This window comes from Erythrolamprus reginae, chromosome 3 (assembly GCF_031021105.1).
Source record: "Erythrolamprus reginae isolate rEryReg1 chromosome 3, rEryReg1.hap1, whole genome shotgun sequence".
NCBI lineage: Eukaryota > Metazoa > Chordata > Lepidosauria > Squamata > Dipsadidae > Erythrolamprus > Erythrolamprus reginae.
Window position 1 is genome coordinate 98,108,046 of NC_091952.1, and position 16,237 is coordinate 98,124,282.

At 40.3% G+C, this 16,237-nt stretch overlaps 1 protein-coding gene across 1 annotated transcript in view; it reads left to right on the plus strand.

Moving 5' to 3' along the window:
* The first annotated feature begins 860 nt into the window (after positions 1-860).
* The window catches only part of KIAA1614 (KIAA1614 ortholog), a 46,547-nt gene continuing 31,170 nt past the window's right edge, over positions 861-16,237 (plus strand). Inside the window, exons 1-4 of the mRNA XM_070746279.1 lie at positions 861-1,169; positions 2,929-3,897; positions 5,103-5,166; positions 15,841-15,984. Of these exons, the coding sequence (XP_070602380.1) occupies positions 1,139-1,169; positions 2,929-3,897; positions 5,103-5,166; positions 15,841-15,984 (1,208 nt within the window). The 5' untranslated portion in view covers positions 861-1,138. The remainder of the gene's footprint in view (positions 1,170-2,928; positions 3,898-5,102; positions 5,167-15,840; positions 15,985-16,237) is intronic.

Below are 16,237 nucleotides of genomic sequence, written 5' to 3' on the forward strand. Positions count from 1 at the left end.
TGACAGTGTTGAGGGAATTATTTGTATAGTAGAGTGATGGCGTTTGGGGGGGGGGGACTGATCTTCCCTCATGTTCTGCCTCAAAATGCTCTTCTGTAGACTACGATGGGGGGGGGGAAGCTGGCCTTGAAGTGTAGAGTTACAGACAGTAAATTTGTTAAGAGGATTCTCGGGCCCGTCAAGGGGAAATATTTGAATGAAATTCCCTGGGCCACATTGGGCACTTCTCTTTCTCCCACCCCGCCGGCCCTCCCTCCTTCCCGCTGGACGACTCCGCTGAGCCGTCTCCATGGCAACTCCAGAGAGCCCTGCTAAACAGGCAAAAAAAGGCTTTGGGAGCAGCCCGTTCTTGCGGTTAGCGGGAAGGATTGTTGGTTGGATTCCCTGGTATGCAGCTTCCAGCAGCCAAAAAAGCCCGTCCTGTCTCCAAAGGCAAAGGCTTTCCTTGTACACAGCTGGCTGGAAGAAGCAGAGGGCGAGGAGGAGGAAGGGGGGAGAAAAGTGGGAGGAGAAGTCATAGCGCCGCTGAGAGAAGAGTTATTCCAACTCCAGCCGAGGAGGAGGAGGCGCCCCCCCCCTCCACACTCTTTCGCCTGTCTTCGTATCTCGCCTGCTTTGAAGAGAGGCGAGGCGCTGAAAGCCCCCCGCCGGAAGCGGCGTTTCTGCTCCTTCAGACCGGCTGAGGCCTAAGGGGGGCTTCTCCTGCTTCACTTCAGCTGAACTTTGGCAGAGCCGGAGAGCTCAATTCCCGCCCGCCCGCCATCCCCGAGGAGGATTGGAGGCTTAAGCTGCTCTCTCTCTCTCTCTCTCGCTCGCTCGCTTGTTCTCGGCTCCAAATGCCGCTCTGAGGCCTCTCGCCAGGGTCACAATAAAGCACACACACACACACACACCACACACACAGCAAATGGACACCCAGAGCGATCGTAGCGGGGGCCGCCAGAAAGCGAGAAAATATCGGCAATATTCATTTGAAAAGATGATTCCCCACCTCGGAATGCTGGAAGGAACAAGCTAGAAGAAAGTCTTCTCTCTCTCTTTCTCTCTCCCACTTTTTTTAAAGAGTTAATATAGGGCCTCCTTTCTTCGGTAGCTGAGAAGAAATGGGCTGCCGTTCTCGCAAACCTTTATGGCTTAGATGGACTTAGGAGCAACGTCTTCCCAAGAAGGTGAGTTTCCCCCCCTTTCCTTTCCCAAAGTTGGGTGAGTATCTTTGTCTCCTTAGGAGATTGGTAACGTTGTTGCTCTTCCGAGGAAACTTTTTTCATCTGCTGCTCTTTTCTTAAGTGCATGGAAAAAGTTTCCCCTAGTTACAATCTGGGCAAGGACTGGAAGGAGAATGCCCCATAAGTTTTATATTTATATCCTATTGTATATTTTATATTGTGTGTGTTTGTGCGTTTGTGTATGTATGTGTATGAACGTGTATATTTATATATATATAATGTACATAATTTTGTCAAAATAGACCTATAGTAGTCTCCCTTTTCATTATCAGCAAAAATGTCACACACACACACACACATGATATATTTATATCCTATTGTCCTCTTTTATTGTTACATTTTACTTACGTTTACACAAACTACTACTACCTTATACAGGTTTGACAAATAAATAAATAAAATACATAAATGTAAGGATTTGAGTTCAATGAGGTCCCTAATCAAAAGGGGATGACTGTTAATAATTTTGTTCTATATAAAAGGGAGTCTTTCTAGTGTGAGGGAGTTGACACTTTTCATAGTTTGGGTGTAGGCAAATTTCCTCTATAACTTCTTTGGAAGACAGCCTGGTCCCAGAGACAGAGTTGTTGAAATTATTACTGGGCCATGTCCAATATTTTCAAGAGTTCGACACTTAATTCTACTCATGAAGTAGAAAGGTCCTCTCTTTTGCATTGCTCCTCAGCTTCAATTCCACACTTTTTCACATCTTGCTCCTGTAATATGCCTGAGAGCACACTTCCTTTAACTTTTCCCCCAGTAACATTCCTTTTTAAGGTGATAAATGGATTTAATGTCAAGGAATCTAAATGTCTCCCAAGCCCCTCTACCTTTGAAGGAATCTATTTTAATTACCTTATAGTAACCTTATAACCAGTGATGGGCTACCAAAAAATTTACTACCACACTGTGGGCGTGGCTTATGCATTTTGTTTCAACATCTTTCAGTGCAAATTGGGTGCTCTGGGGTAGAGCTCCAAATTTTGCTACTGGAACTGCATTCTTGACCGTTCCCATAGGAGCCCATCACTGCTTATAACCTTATAATATGGTGGTCCAGGGCATAGTGTCCATAATGGCCAGAACAAGCTTTTGTGATGTAATAACATCACATATAAACTTGTTTCAATACGTATAGATATATACTTAGAACCATGGCTATCTGCTGGGATGTGAAGTGTAGGAATTGAATAAGAGAAAAGTGTAGGACCTTGAAAAATAATAGAGCCTTCCAAATCAATAGCAGAACAAGAGCAGACTAAGTAAAATCTTAATATACAAAATAACAAAACTGGAAATTTTTAATTTATATAAGCTGTACAGGTTGTACAATTCAGGGTGGGTTTTTTGGCAAAAATATAGTGTAATGTTAATGTAGTTATTTAAATATTTTAGCATGTAATAGAAGCTTTATTGTCAGCAGTAATGAGAAAGGGCTTTAGTGCACCAGAGGTTCTTTCCCCTGTAAGGAAAATAGAATATAGTCTACATAATTAATGGAATGTGAATTTGCTGGAGGTCAGATTATATTGTACAGAATTTTGCATACTTTGTGGAGTGCTAGTATTTGTAGTATACAGCTCTGTACAAAGGTCTTTCCCCAGAGAGAAGCTGTCTGCCCATTCTAAAAGATATTAACTTTGGAAAATGCTCCCAAGCAAAGCAAGCAGATTTGCTCAAACAATTTTTGTTTTTCCCCCAGGAGGCTTGTTACTAGCTGGACATGAGACCATGGAGGACAATTTCTCTATTGAAAAAAGAATAGGCAGCATAAAACAATGTGCTAAAAATACTCCTAGACCCAAACAGCCTGACAAGTGCTCTGAACATGTAAATAATTTTTCTCTTAGTGGGCCAACTTGGATTCCAGTGGGACAGAAAGGGTCTGTAAGTAAGTCCACCACTGTTTGGCAGTCCAAGGTTAAAGCTCTTAAAGAGAAAAAGAACCTGATAAACAAGCGAACTGAAGCAACATCGCAGGAAGAGGAGTCTCTAAGGAAGCTTAAAGCATGGAAGGGAAAACTATCAACAGACCCTATTCTTCAGAACACTGTAGTGGAGCCACAAGCTCAAATCCGCACTTACTTGACAGATGTGCTGCTGGATAGCACTGAATATCCACATCAGATGCAGGAGCAATTCCAAGGAACAAACCTTCCAGATCCACACAACAATGATTTTGAAACACTATCTATGACAACGAGAGAGCCCACAAGCATGAGCCCACCAAAGGAATCCAGGAGGCTCCCAGGAAGAAACATACCAGATAAAAAGAGTTCTTTAGGAAACTCCCCGAAAAAGGTACCCTTAAGTGCCAACTCTGGAAATGGCTCTTTAAAAGACCTTTCCTTTATCCCAGCATATTTTGAAGAAACAGATGGTAGAGAAGACCATCTAATTCGGCCCAAGGAGTTTGATAGCAATTCTATGAAAAAGAATGACAGCCCTGAGGTGGCGTCAGTTGGGAGGATTTGGAGAACAGAGAGCTGGGACAGTCTTGGCAGTAGCAGCAGCAATGTCAGTACTTTGTCTTTAGCAGAGAGAGTGGAAAGAAACCGTACTAAGTTGCAGGAGATGCTGAGCACGTCACAGCTGAACAGAAGTTATTTGCAGGAACATCATACTTTGGATACTTACCAGAAGGAAACTCAAGACCTTGGGCCTAATAATGGTAGGTTTATGTGATGAAAATGACGTTATAAAAACTGAAATATCTTTGTAATTTGAATAGGTGATAAAATGCCTCAGAAACTATTACATTAAATAATTTTGATGAGAATAAATTAGAGAAGCTGATGGTGCGATGGAACAAGGTAAAAGATTATATGTTAAGTAAAATCTGTGATGTAAATACGAAAAATAAACTACAATCACTCTTTTAGTAAAATTTGCTCAAGATAGAGCCAAGGATTAATAGATAGATAAACAAGTGAAACCTCTTTGAATCCTCCTGTAGGGGTGGTGGGGGTGACGGGGTGTGTGTGTTGTTTGGTGATGGGCACAAGCACTGTGCACTGTTATATGTTTGTTTTTTGTAAACCTATAAAAATCAATAAAAATTATATTAAAAAAAGAAACTATTACAGTAGAGAAAATATAACATAACCACATTTCTGCAGCACCTTCTCCATTTGTTTTGCACAGTTCATATTTTAGGTTATCCCACTGTTGGGTTTTGATCTAAACTTTGAGTTTAATCCTTTCTCTGGATCTCTAAGAGAAGTAAATAAACAGCCAAAAATAAAAAAATAAACAGAGAAAAGCAGCACAAGGGGATAACTGGAAGTCTGTTTTCCGAACTTCCAGTTTGCCCGTTCGGCAGTTTTTTGCACTCCCTGAAGTCTCTGCAGGGCGAAACGGCCTTCCCCAAGGCTGAAAAATCAGCTGGCTAGCGCACACATGCATGCTGGAACTGACATAGGGCAATGCCACACTTGCCCTCCGATATGGATCCATGTGCCATAGGTTCGCCATCATGGGACTATACTATTGGTATTCCTATAGTACCTCATTTTAACAATTTTAATTAATGAAATAATTGGGTACTTGGGTAACCTAATCCTAGGAAATTTAGACATTCCACATTTATCTACTTTGTACTTTATTTCCCCGCCCCTTCTTATCTTAAAAAATCTTAATGTAAATAAGCAAATATTTTAAATAATTATTGCTGGTAGCAGATACCTTCTTTGTAGGGAAATTATTGAGTGTGGATGACCAAAAAGATCAGCAGATCCACATTCACATGAAAAAAATGGATAAAATTATCATTGAAGAATACTGAAGCAAAAGGCATCTTTTTAATGTCCTGCTATGTTTCTTGTGACTAAAATGAACAAAATTAATTAAATGCTACTTTTATCACATTTATAACAGAGATTGTGCCAAATGATGGAGCCTGGGATTCTAATGTCTCCTTACAGGATTCTGAAGGCTATCGGTAAGATTACAGAGCTACTAAACTAAGGTTGTTTGTTTGATTATATGACATCAAGTCATTTTTGACTCCTGGTGACCATGTGGATTTTCAATATGAAGGGCTGTATCAAACATGGTCATTCAGGTCTTCCAATAAGCAGGAGTGTAACAATGGCAGCCCATGGGCCAGATGCATCATATGCAAGCCATGCCCAGCCCAGGTCCACAAAGGGGGGGGGGGATCACAAAACATCATGTGATGGCAACATGTTTCCACAAGTTTGACACCTGTGCAATAGTGTATTCATTGTCTTTGCAATTAAGTCTATCCATCCTACTGCTTGCCCTTTTTGTTTTGTTTCTTCCACCTTCCCCAACATTAGAGCCTTTTACAGTCTTTGCATAATGTATCCAGAATAGGATAATTTGATGCTGGTCATTGATGCCTTGAATGAGAAATCTGGATTGATTTGTTAAATGATTCATTGATTATTTTTCCCTAAATGATAATGGCCATTACTACAATATATCCTAAAATTCACGAGTGAAGGCAAATATATGTATCTCAGGTTAATATTGCAGGATCTAATCCAACAGGAACTTCTCTCCCATCAGGATGTATGGCCACCAGGAGTCTGAAAGCTTGGAAAACTAAACCTTTTGTCCAGGTGACTGACTCAGATTGGATCCTGCAATATCTTAAAACTTGGCATTTGCTCTGAATATACATTTATCAAACTACATGCAGGAAAAAAAATGTCTAATTTCTTTCAGGTTCCATTAGGGATTCTGAAAAATGAGAGAATACTTGTCTATCCAAAGGGCATAATATAGTTGTTTTCTAATGTTTCACCCCTCCTTTGATGGTTTACCTCAGCGGTCCCCAAACTACGGCCCGCGGGATGCATACGGCCCGCTGAGGCCATTTATCTGGCCCGCGGCAGCGCATGAGATTTTACAACTAGATATTTATTTTTAGATTTGTATGCCGCCCCTCTCTGATAATAAGCTCCTGAATCTCCCGTCTATTCACCGCGGTCTGCTGCTGAGCCGGCAGACGCTCAGCAGCAGACCGCAGTGAATGGACGGGCAAGGAGGAGGAGGTGGAGAGCAATGTTCTCTCTAAGGCGCACGGCTGCACGCACAAAAACAATCCCCTGCACAGCCTTTTCCAAGGCCACGCAATGGAGCCTGGAGTTGGGGGCGGGGAGCGACGAGAGTGCGGAGGCCGGCGAAGGTTTTTCTTATTTTAAATGTTGCGTGCACGCACGCGTGCGCTCCCCATCCCCCTGCCAGCCTGCGGGGGTGAGGGGAGGCCACAACCAAGAATCTTGGCACCCGCCCATCCATGGCGGGTGGGGGCAGGGGCGGCCGCAGCTCCCTTTCCTTCTCCCACTGCCTATGTCTACTGCCGGCGGCCGGCGCCACAGGTTCATCGGGCAGGAGCTGCCACTTCCCTCCGGGCAGCCCAGCCAGGTGGCCGTAGAAAGTGCAGAAATTATTGCACTTTCTACAGCCGCCTGGCTGGGCTGCCCAGAGGGAAGTGGCAGCTCCCACCCGAGGAACCCGCGGCGATGGCCAGCGGCAGTAGACATAGGCGATGGGAGAAGGAAAGGGAGCTGCGGCCGCCCCCACCCACCGCGGATGTGAGACTTCCCGCCCCCCATTCAAAATAAGAAAAACCTTTGCCAACCTCCACAGAGAAGAAAGGAAGAGAGAGAGAGAACAAGAGAGAGAGAGAGAGAGAAACACAGAGAGCGAGATAGAAAGAAAGAGAGGGAGAGAGAAAGTGAGAAAAAGAGAGAGAGAGAGAGAGAAAGGGGGGGGGAGAAAGAGAGAGAATTTTTTTATAGTCCGGCCCTCCCTGACAGTGAATTGGCCCCCTGTGTAAAAAGTTTGGGGACCCCTGGTTTACCTAATCCTGGGGGGGGGGGGAATCAAAATTGTGTATGTTACTTCAGAGCTGAAAGGCTTTGTTCCTGTGATTCTGGAAGGTGGAAGCCACTTAACATGTCCTTCCTCATTGCTCCTTTAATAGAGACACGTGTACCAGATTTCTCCTCTCTCTGATCAGCAGATATCCTGGTCATTCAGACTTGACCTATGTCCAGATGCTGCTGATAGAACTCTTTTATTACAGAGCATGGGGCTAGTTTTGTGTAGCAGCATACAACATCTGCTGGAACCTGCTGTGCCAAGTTCCTTCAACACAGATGTGTTTTGTATGGTCTTAGATTTTATCATGTTTTATGTAATTTTACATGGAGTTTAGATACCATCATATTTTTCTAATTTTAGATGTTACCACATTTTATATGTTAACTTCCTTAAAATCTAAACATAAATCACTCCTTTTCGACTTTGCTCATGGATTCTAGTAAGTTGTTTTATAGATGTATTTTAATTTTGTCTTAAAATGTATACATTGTCTCCCAAGATAAATTTATAAGTACTCACAAAATGCGCATACAGTAGGTACATTGTACCTCTTTCAGCCTGTAATAAGTTGACTGAATTGAAATAATTGAGAAATGAGAGAAAATGTTTGCAAAGTAGCACCACAGAACAGCTATAAGCAAAGCTTCGATATTAAAAAGCATGTCCAGAATTTTGAGAGCATGTTATAGATTTGCCTCCTCATATCATTGGCAAGCCCAAAATACTAGCATCGCTATGAGCTGTTAAGTTGCCTTTTCATGAGCATCTAACTCCCTGGGATGTCATCTAGCATTCCTGATTATTTCAGTTTTTTTATTAATAATAATTTGACTTGTAATATCAACCCACTATCTTCCCTTAAGGTTGAGGGTTAAGGTTAGATCAGTGATGGCAATTTTTTTTTGCTCGGGTGCCAAAAGGGTGTGTTGCATGTGCAATAGCACACGCATGTGTGTTCACACCCATAATGCAATGCCTTCCTCCCCCCACATGCATGCACAACCCCTTGGGCTGGCTTCCATGTACATTATTATTTATTATTATTTATTAGATTTGTATGCCACCCTTCTCCGGAGACTCGGAGCAGCATGGTGTCTCAGAGATTACATGAGAGAGTACATGGTATCTCAGAGATTCATGTGGTACCATTTGGGAACTACATTTTGTTAGTAAAAGTAAATGATCACTCTCAGACCTGGCTAAAATTTATGGACGGATAGACTTGGAGAATGCACTATATAATTTATCATTTGAGTAGGATGAGAATTGATCAGAGTGGTCACTAACTGCATTCAGAATAAATAAATCTAGTTGGAATGACATTTACACAGTCCATATGCTAGATTACTCCTATTGTCCAGAAAGGACCTTGAAGACAGAATAGGCCCTTTACCAGTTCTAGAGAACAATTTTGAAAATGCATAAATGACTTCATTTCAGAGGCCCATTTAGTCTTTAAATCGTCTCTGATAATTATGTAACTTTGCAAGTGCAGATCTTTTCAGTATGTAATATTGTAGATAGCTCTAGGTCAGCATTTTATCCAAAAATTATTATTATGGAGAGTTGAGGCTAGAAGCAATGAGCCACAATGGACGATTTATGGCCAAAGCAAAATTTCAATCAAGACTTCTTGAATTATTATGCTCCATCAACTCTAATGATAAATCATTTGGTAGGCCTGAACGAAGCAAGCTTTTTGTGTAGAGTTATGCATAGTTGTCCATTCGTAAACACAATGATGCAGGAATAACAAGATCTTTGTTGTTTTATTATAGTACAAGCTTCGCCCTTTTGCACTTGTAATGTAACATTGCAAAATAGATTTAATCACTTGCCCCATTCTTCTCATGCTAGTAGTAGTAGTAGTCACATTCTGTGATTGCTAGTCATTGGTTGTGTTCTTTTTTGCATAATATATCATAGGCCCTATTCAAAAATCACCAGGGCAAAACTGGGCTAGAAGGGAAAAACAGTAAGGCAAAGAGTACAAGTTAGAAATTAATATGTAATAAACGTAATTATTTTGATGCTCCCAAATCATCCAGAAAAATGCATAAAATTCTTAGTACAGAGGTCAGTATGTTTCTATGTATTACATATAACTGAAGCATATAATTCAAAATACAAAACAAACATTTTATTTGTCATCATAGGGATTTTGAAAAAAAATGAAAATGTCCAACTTGAAAAGCAGAAAAGGTAGTTTGAAAATATTTCTGGAATTTGACTTTATCTTATATAAAGTTCATCCTAAATGTTTAATCAGGACTAGTTTTGTGTACTGGCTAAGACAATGGGTTAGAAATTGGGAAACTGAGTTCTGTTTCTGCTTAAGGATGAAGTAAGCTGAGAGATCGCAAGCCAGTCATTTTCTCTCAGCCCTAGAAAGCAGATAATGGCAAACCACTTCTGGGGGGGGGGGGGGGGGGGGGGGGGGGGGGGGGGGGGAACCAAGTAAACTGCAAGGATTAGTCCAGGCATTAGTTGCTAGGAGTGAACACTGATTCAAAGGCAGGGCCAAGATGCTTAGTAGATACAAACTTTTACAAATAGTTGATTGTGCCAAACCAAATAAAGAGAACTAAGCAGAGCTAATAAAATAATATCTAAATATATTTTTAAAAGAAAAAGGAGATGGAAAAAGAGCTCTGGTAATTCATTTCATGTAGAGAACAATTCCAAACATTTGATCAAATTGTTTGTTCTTCCTCTTCTCTCTAAACCAGGGGTGACTTCCTCCCAGTTCGGGCCAGATTGCCCAAACGGTTAGTTATCATGAACCACTGAGCTAGTGATGTGAAGATGGCATCACGGATCCGGTTCCGTCTGTGCCGGTCCATGAGCGCCATCTGTATTTTCAGAATTTTCAGTGATTTTGTCAGTATTTGCAGGGCTTCTCCTCATCCTCTGCTTTGAAAAAAGCCCTCCCATCTGCCCCTAGCTTAATAGCAATCTTTATTTCTTCACCCAAAGCACAGCTGAGCATCTGCTCAGCTGTGTTTTGAGCTGAAACCACCTTCTGAGCATGTGTAAAAGTGAATTCGCACAAGGGGTTGCACTCGTGAGCAGGGCTGTGTGAACCTTCATGATATGAAGAAGTGGCGAAGGTAAGTGGAACCCACCCCTGCTCTAAACCTAATTCAAGATTAATAGGGCATACATAGCAGCAGTACAGTGCTGCAGAGATTGGGTGTTTCTTTGGAGAGATGTTGGTCCTTTCTGTTTTCTCTGACTCCCTACAAGGTAGTAATCTACAGTGCACCATGACTTCAATTCCTGACAGACGATTTAAGCCCCATAGATATATCCATGGCTAGGTATGCCTGAGGAGTCCCAAGTAAGAACAATAGCTATCATGTGCTGCCTCCTAGTGAATAGCATAAGTAAACCACCTGATAAGGTACACCATAAAACAATGGCATGACATATGTGACTTCAGTATAGTTTGAGAGATTACAAAAAGGCAGGTGGGTAGTATATGTGATTCTAAAGATGAACTTTTCAAAATGAAGCTTTCTGAAGTTATACTTCAAGAAGGTTGGAGGCCGGGATAATACAAATGAGACTACAAATCAAGTCATAATATGACCTAGAGTCTCTTGTACTATATACTCTGTGTGAGAGAGAGGGGGGGGAGAGAGAGAGATACAAGTGCTTGAAGTAAAGTATTTTGCAGAAAAATTTGTCGTATATTTTATTTTCTAAAGAATTTTCTTTATCAGAATAGTGTTATTTGGGATGATAAGGCTCCTACCTAGTTAACCTTCTGGAAGATAGAATTACATGTTTTAGGGCCATTCTGTCTCTTAGCATGATTTATATCCTAGGAGAGGGATGTATTCTACCTTGAGCTGCTGAATAAAAGGCTAAATATTAAATAAATATACATAGCTAAGCAAGCACTCCTGGAAGCATAATGTATCTCGTTGGAGGGGCCTCTTTAAGCTCAGTGTCAAGAATTTTAAAGGAAGTATGATATTTCAAATAGGTTCCAAACATCATTGGAGACTTGTTTTATCATTTCAATGTCTGAAAGAGAACTGCAAAAATAAGATATATGCATATTACTAGCCTCTGTGTGCAATTACATTCTAGGCTGAAAGAGTTAAACTTGGATCAGCCAAAATGACTCACTAAGCTGATTAAAGTAATTGAAAAGATTATGATCAAGACAAATAGGAAATGTCTGAGTGTGTGGGTAAGCTCTGTAGGGGAGAAAACCACAATAGGGCAGAGACAGCAATATCAGCTTCTATTGGTGTATGTTTTAGGAATAATGAGAAGCAGATGTAATATTAATAGGGCAAGAATTAATTAATATTCAGAAGTTCACTTTTCATTTTATCTGTGAGAAAACCATTTGTTTTTCAGTTTTATCCACTATTTTATATTTATTCTTTTAAGAGATCTCAGAAGTACATATTCTGTTCAGTTGTTGCTTTGGTTGTTGTGGGCTCATATGTCTGCAAATTACCTGCTAAAGAATATTTCTATGCATAATTGAGCTTGCAATAATGATTGTAATAATGATAAAGTGGCCTATCTTATGACCAGGCTAATTTTAAGGCCTTTTTTGTTGCAGTGGACTTTGGCACTTAGGTCATTTAATATTTTAAAGCCTTGACACCACAGTTGTTAAACTAATCCATTGTTTGCTATGTGGCAATTTTTGCAGGAAATTGGAACGCCAGTTTCCAGCAATTTATTTATTTACTTATTTACTTACTTACTTACTTATTTATTTAATCAAGTACATATTTGTAATATACATAGATATAACCTTGTTTTTATACATTATTATTATTATTATTAATTATTATTATTATTATTATTATTTATTAGATTTGTATGCCACCCCTCTCCGTAGACTCGGAGACTACATAAGATGGGTAATGATAAGAGGGAACAATTGGACAGAGATGGTAGGCACGATGATGTGCTTATGCATGCCCCTTACTGACCCCTTAGGAATCAGGTGAGGTCAATAGTGGATGGTCTAAGGGTAAGGTTTTGGGGGTTTGGTGACAAAACCACAGAATCAAGTAGTGAATTGCAGGCATTAACCACTCTTGCTAAAATCGTATTACTATAGTCAAGTTTGGGGCAATTCACTTTGAGTTTTTATCTGTTGTGTGCTTATATATTGTTGTGGTTGAAGCTGAAGTAGTCGTTGACAGGTAGGACAATGTATCAGATAATTTTATGAGTTATGCTTAGGTTATGCCGAAGGCGACATAGTTCTAAGCTTTCTAAGCCCAGGATTTCAAGTCTGGTTGTGTAAGGTATTCTGTTGCAAATAGAGGAGTGGAGGGCTCTTGTAGTAAAGTATCTCAGGATGTTTTCTAATGTATTTATGTCCAATATGCGGTGTGGGTTCCAAACAGATTAGCTGTATTGGTTTGGAAATGTTTTGTATGCTCTGGTTAATAGTGTGATATTACTGGACAAGAAGCTACGTAAGATTAGGTTAACAACTCTTGAAGCCTTTTTGGCGATGTTGTTGCAGTGGGTTTTGACACTTAGGTAATTTGATATGAGTATTCCAAAATCTTTGACAGAGTGAGGGTCATCTGTCTATTGTTTATTCAGCTTGTATTGATGTTCTGATTCTTTTCGCCAATGTGCAGGACAGAGCATTTGTTGGTTGAGATTTGGAGTTGCCAGAAGTTTGACCATTCTGACACAGAGTCAAGGTCTTTTTAGAAGGTAGTAGTGTTGTTGTTGGTGTTGAAGAGTTTTACATCATCAGTGAAGAGAACGCAGTTGTTTGTAATGTGAGCACAAAGGTCATTTATATAGAGGATAAAGAGTGATGGTCCTAGTACACTGCCTTGGGATACACCTCTGTTAACAGGATAGGGTACTCCCTATTTTGACCACTTGTCTGTTTGACAGAAATGCAGTCATATAGAGGTCCAGATATACCATAGGATTTCAGTTTCAGAAGTAGTTTATCATGAACTACTGAATTGAAGGCTTTACAGAAGTCTACATAAATTGTGTCTATTGTTTTGCCCTGGACAAGTTTTGAAGTCCATATGTTTTTGCAGTGTATTAGTTGTAGATTGCAGGATAATTTTTCCCCTGAAACCGAATTGCTTGTTTGAAAGTAGGTTGTTAGTTTATAAGGTGGAGGGTAATGCATTGGTTTATGATTGATTCTATGACTTTGCATGTGACGCATCATAAAGAGATTGGTCTGTAATTTTCTACTAGACTGGGATCTCCCTTTTTGAAGATGGGGATGACCATGGCTAGTAACCATAGGTTTGGTAGGGAACTGGTCCTGTAGGATTTTTGAAAGATTATGTTTAGTGGTCCAGCTATGGCTGTGGAGAGCTTTTTTAGGAAGAATGCACATAGTCCATGAGGTGCAATTGACAGAGAAGCTTTTTCAACATTGTCTTCAGTGAAGTCTATTTGTGTTAAATCATTGAATTTGTGGTATGTCTAGGGAGTTTTGGCCACAAAGACTGAGCCAAAGAATGTGTTGAAGAGGTTAGCTTTGACTGTTTCATCATAGCATTTTTGTTGTTGAGTCCTTTTAGTGGTGGGAGAGGTCTCGAGTTCTTGAGTTTACTATTTACAAAGTTGTAGAAGGTGCCGTTGGATTTTGTGCACAGAAGCTTTTCCTCTTTCCTCTTTTTTGCTGAGATAGTTGGAGCATTCCATCTTTACTTGATGGCATTTAGTTTTGTAGCGATTTTTGAAGTTAGCTACATAGCTGCTTTGTTTTTTCGCCAGAGGGAATTTTTTTGGATTGTAGCTTCCTTATTGATATGGGTAGTTTGTTTTTCTTGGTTATGGTGGTTATTAGGGGAACATGTAATCTCATGGTTCTTTTGCCTTCAAGGAAGATGTTATAGAGGTCATCAGCAATGTTACAGCCAGAGAATAGAGTTTGCCAGTCAAGAGTTGAGAGGTCGGCATCTATGAGTTCATAGTTGGCTCTTTAAAATTTGTACTTGGGTGCAGTGTTCCCTCTAATTTTTTTGGGGGGTGGGCGGAAAAGTATAGTGTCTGAGCGGCAGTCCCTTCGGGACTGGGCAGCAACAGAAATAATTAATTAATTAATAAACAAACAAACAAACAAATAAAAAACCCACCCTGTTTTGCCTCAGAGAATTTCAAAATAAAATACTGTACTGTGTGTCTATAACAGTGAGCTCATAATAGGGCAACTCTATCAATATCAAAATGCCACTTAAATAGTTGAGCTAGTTTCAAACTAGATTTTGATTTTCTTTCTCTCTTCCTTACTCCCATTCTTTTTCTTTCTCTTTTCCTTCCTCTCTTTTTTCTATCTGTTTCTCTCTCTTCCTCTCTTCCTCTCTCTCTCCTTCCCTCTCACTCTTTCCCTCTCGGCTTCTGGGCAGGTTTGGAAAACTCTGAGTTGATTATGATTTTTAAGTGAGCGATTGCTCACTGCTCAGCTTAGAGGGAACTATGCTTGGGTGTCCCATTATTAAGGTGATTCTTGCAATGGTGTAGATTGAAGCTGAAATCTACCATATTGTGGTCGCTGTTGGAAAAGGGTTCTTTTATTTGTAGTCCATAAATTGCACTTTTGCTGTTGCAGAATATGAGGTCAAGGCAGTTGTTGAGTCTAGTATTGTTTGTTACTAGTTGGTCGAGTCCTGGATTGGTAACAGTGTTGAATAGGGTTGGATGGATGGATTCAATCATGCATTCATTTAGAGTCCAGCTAATGAGAAGCAGATTGAGGTCTCCAAGAAAGGTAAGGGGGTATGGGCAGGAGGCTAATTTGTGTGATATCGTAGTCTGTGGCTCTGTAACAAAGTGGGAAGCAAAAGTGTGGTATTTAAGGACAGATCATAGATGATGGTTTCAGGAAGGGCGAGATTATGTGTAACTTGGATATTTTTTAGGTTTAGTGTCTTTTTGTAGAATATAGCTAATCCACCTCTTCTGCAGGATTCAGTCAGGCCGGAAGACAAGGTAGTTTATTGTGTGATGATGCAGTCAGGGAGGGATGGATTTAGCCATGTTTTGCAGACAAAAATAATGTCAAAGGTGTCAGTGTTTAATAGGAGGACTAATTCAAGCATTTTGTTACCTATGCTTCTTGCATTGATCAGTTTGCATTTGAGATTAGTATTGGATTGGATTGAGGAAATAAGGGCCACACTTACCTAGTCTTGGTTAGTAGTGTGTGAGATGTTGTTTTGTTGTTGTGGAATGGAGGATGTTGTGGGATGGATTGTGGGTCTTGTTTTTGATGCGCTCAACACAATAATCTCTGTATAACTTTGTTTCACCTAGATCTAGTCGTCCTTTGAGTTCTGCATGCCAGAAAAGCTGCACCAATGCTTTCACAAGGAAACAAAGCCAATTTTGGGCCATCTTTACCTCTACTTTTTAACATAGAATAAATAACTTTTTACTATCATGCATCCCTTTACTCTTACATGAACAAATGCCTGCTTTTAAGTTTATTTTATGAACGTTAGTCATATATCTTTCTTGAACACTTTAGCATTGCTACTGCCTTCTTATTGTTGATATTCTGGCTACCCTGCTGTTTGATGATTAGTCTGTTTGAGAATATATTAGCCACGAAAAATACCATCTATTCTATTTTAAGTTAGGCTACAGTGGAAGCTTCAATCCAGCCTCTACAATTATGGTGCCTCTCCACTGTACTGCCACTCTCATCATTAAACCACTCTTAATCCCTATTTTCCCCCCTCCCCACTAATCCAGCATTGTTTGTTCCCTGTTGCTTTGCCTGCAGGGTCTTTGTTCCTAACCAAAAGCTGGAGCTGAGCCCCAGGCATGAACAGGCCAAACAACTGCTACAGAGAGCTCGTATGAAGGCCAGGACAAACCCGCTTCGAGCTAGCCATAACATCCTGCTTACTGCCTCCCCAGACAAGAGGTAAGCTTGGTCATTTCCATGTGGTAGCCTTGAGATTCTGGAGGGATTGGCATGAGAAGGGAGGAACTAGTTAAGAAGAGTGCGTGGGTTATTTTTCTTTTTGATCTTCACATCTGTAACCTTTTAAAGTTTTCAGCTTACAAATAAAATGCTCTACAAGAATAAAAAAAGAAATGTATGTACTTTGATTTAGAGCACAAAAAATATGGACCTGAAGGAAACAGTGAAAGTAAAACTTAAACATTTAATTCAA